Source organism: Verticillium alfalfae, genomic scaffold (assembly GCF_000150825.1).
Source record: "Verticillium alfalfae VaMs.102 supercont1.12 genomic scaffold, whole genome shotgun sequence".
Taxonomy (NCBI): Eukaryota; Fungi; Ascomycota; class Sordariomycetes; order Glomerellales; family Plectosphaerellaceae; genus Verticillium; species Verticillium alfalfae.
The window spans coordinates 985,589-988,125 of record NW_003315027.1 but is presented as its reverse complement, the minus strand read 5'-3'; the positions used below and the strand labels follow the sequence as shown (position 1 = coordinate 988,125).

Genomic DNA, 2,537 nt, shown 5'->3' with positions numbered 1-2,537 from the left:
TTCTGGATCGGCACAGCGGGCGATGCCGGTCTCCCTTCGATACCTGAACAATCAATCGCTGCCTAACGCCAACTCACGGGTCTTCCTGATGGCAACGGAAACACGGTACCAGACCTTTACACTGCTGGGTAATGATATTGCCTTCGATATTGACATATCCAATGTCGCTTGTGGACTGAATGCGGCCCTCTACTTTGTTGCCATGAGCCCCGATGGGGGATCAAATGAGTTTCCGACCCATCGTGCAGGAGCGAAATATGGTACAGGATACTGCGACGCGAGCTGTCCTCAGAGTCAACGATACGTAGGCGGCAAGGTCTGAGTGCTACTCGAGGCCGAACAACCGCAGCAGCTGATTGCTTAATTAGTCTAATATCAACGGGTGGGAGCCTTCTCCCTACGACTCTGCAACAAGTATAGGCAACCAGGGTGCCTGTTGTTCCGAATTTGATGTGTTGTGAGTCGTTGGCTGCCCGTACAATAAATAAACTGTTGTGCCAACGTGGGTTCTGATGCTGTAATGGCCTGCCTCATGACTAAACTGATCATTAGCAACTCCAATGCTCATTCGTACTCGGTGTTTTCAACGCTTTGTCACAGGAATGGCTACTCCATTTGCGAGTGGGATGAATGCAACCAAGGTCGACTGCCAGATTGCGACAGATGGGGCTGCGATTATACCCCATATAGACTTGGAGCCATTGATTTCGTTGGCAAGGGAAAAACAGTCCACACTGCGAGGCAGTTTACGTAGGGGTGCCTTGCGACATTCATTCGTACATATCGCTAACTCCCACTCAGTGTCGTCACCCAATTTCACGAAGATGTCGTGACACAGTGCTTCGTACAAGACGGGCAAAAGATCGAGACGCCTGCACCTATATTCAATGGCATTTCCAATACAGGTGGAATCAGCTCAGAGTATTGCGCAAACTCTGCTGTCGAATTCGAAATTCGCGACATGTTCAATCAGCTGGGAGGTTTTCATCGCCACAATGACGTTTTGCGACAGCCAATGGTGCTTACAATGGCAATAAGCGATGATCTAAGGACACCTACTCTGGTCTAGACTACCTGACAGTGTGATTGCTGATGAAGAAGAAAATAGTATTGGTTCTGGAATACCTGGCTTGATTCTATGTTCCCCGTTGAGGCAGAAGGCATGCCGGGAGTTGCTCGCGGAGATTGCCCATGGGAAATGAATGAGCCTCATCTTGTCAAGACCGAGCAACCCGACGCGTAAGCCTTCTCATCTCATCTACGACGACTTTTTCTGAAACATTACAGCATTGCTCACTGGGCAAATATTCGCTTTGGGCCCATTGATTCGACTACCGACTTGTGAGCGCAGATGGATGATTTTTGTCGACATGACTTCTGGGCGTTTGGGGAACACGATGTGAACGCCCAAAGAAGGGGATGGGATAATACGAGACAAATTTTATGGGGTACCCCCCAGAACTTTCGATGGACGATGCCTCAGCGTGATTAACCACAGATCTTCTTTCTTGTTTGCCACGTTGGTCTCCTTGAGGCGTTTTTCGATAATGTTGGTGTGTCGCTTACTTTATGAGCAAGATAGTTTCAGAGCCTGCGTGTATCTTGAGCACGATTTTGATGGAAACCACCGTTGATCATGTGAGAAATTAACGTCAACAATGAAGTCCTTCGCCTCTAGGATTCAAGGCCAGAGCGGCGTTGAAGACTCCCCGCTTCAACGATTTGAGCTTAGGCATCTGGTGGTTATCCACTGCATTGCCAACTTTGATTATGAAAGCTGCGACCTTGGGCATCTCGGACCGAGATGGCGAGGCCTACCTGAAAGGATTGAAACCCTTTTCCGCGCCTCTATAGCAGCGTCAAAGGGGCAAAACAAGAGGGCACGACTATGATACGGAAGACTGAACTCTCCCTTCATCTATGCAATGAAAGTTCTCTGCCAGAAACCTCCCGTTCTTTAGACTTTGAAGTTTGTGTGTTACATCTCGTAGACGACGGCTTGGCGGCCCTCTAGGTTTTCTGCAGCGCCTTTGCCGGCCGATAGCCCACGTAGCTAGGACCACGCGGCCCTGAAGTCCGTTCATCGAACGACTTACATGCACCGATCAGATGCAGAGAATTCTGTATCAGGCGCAGGCGTTTACAAAACCAGGTAGGAAGTGGTCTGTCATGCTGATAGGTTCACAGGCAAATGCGCCTAACCAGCAGAAAGCGGCTTCGCCTGTTAAGCGCCTCTGATCTCGCTATGCGCTCGGCAGACCGCCACGACTGAACATTGAGGGGTGGAAATTGGCTAACAGACCCAGTAGAGGAATCACCGAGCATTTTGCGAAGCGGCCCGTGATGCCAGGCCACGCAATCTGTTTGTTAGATTCAGCTGATCGTGCATGTTGCAAGATCAACAGCGCCGGAGTAAGGGTTATCGTATTGGTTCGAGGGGCGGGACCCCGGATCCCAAGATCCGATTACGTGGAGAATAGATGAAAGGTTAGAACGATTCAGGTTAGGGTGTGTAGGGACTTACAGATTGAGCTTGT

The 2,537-nt window shown here is 49.8% G+C and overlaps 1 protein-coding gene across 1 annotated transcript; it reads left to right on the top strand.

The window, feature by feature from the left end:
• Positions 1-22: 22 nt before the first annotated feature.
• VDBG_08538 (exoglucanase) lies at positions 23-1,345 on the top strand (the record flags this gene model as incomplete). Its single annotated transcript, XM_003001447.1, has 3 exons — positions 23-316; positions 369-454; positions 601-1,345. 3 exons carry the CDS (start codon positions 23-25, stop codon positions 752-754), a joined length of 534 nt encoding a protein of 177 aa, XP_003001493.1.
• Between the last annotated feature and the right edge of the window lie 1,192 nt (positions 1,346-2,537).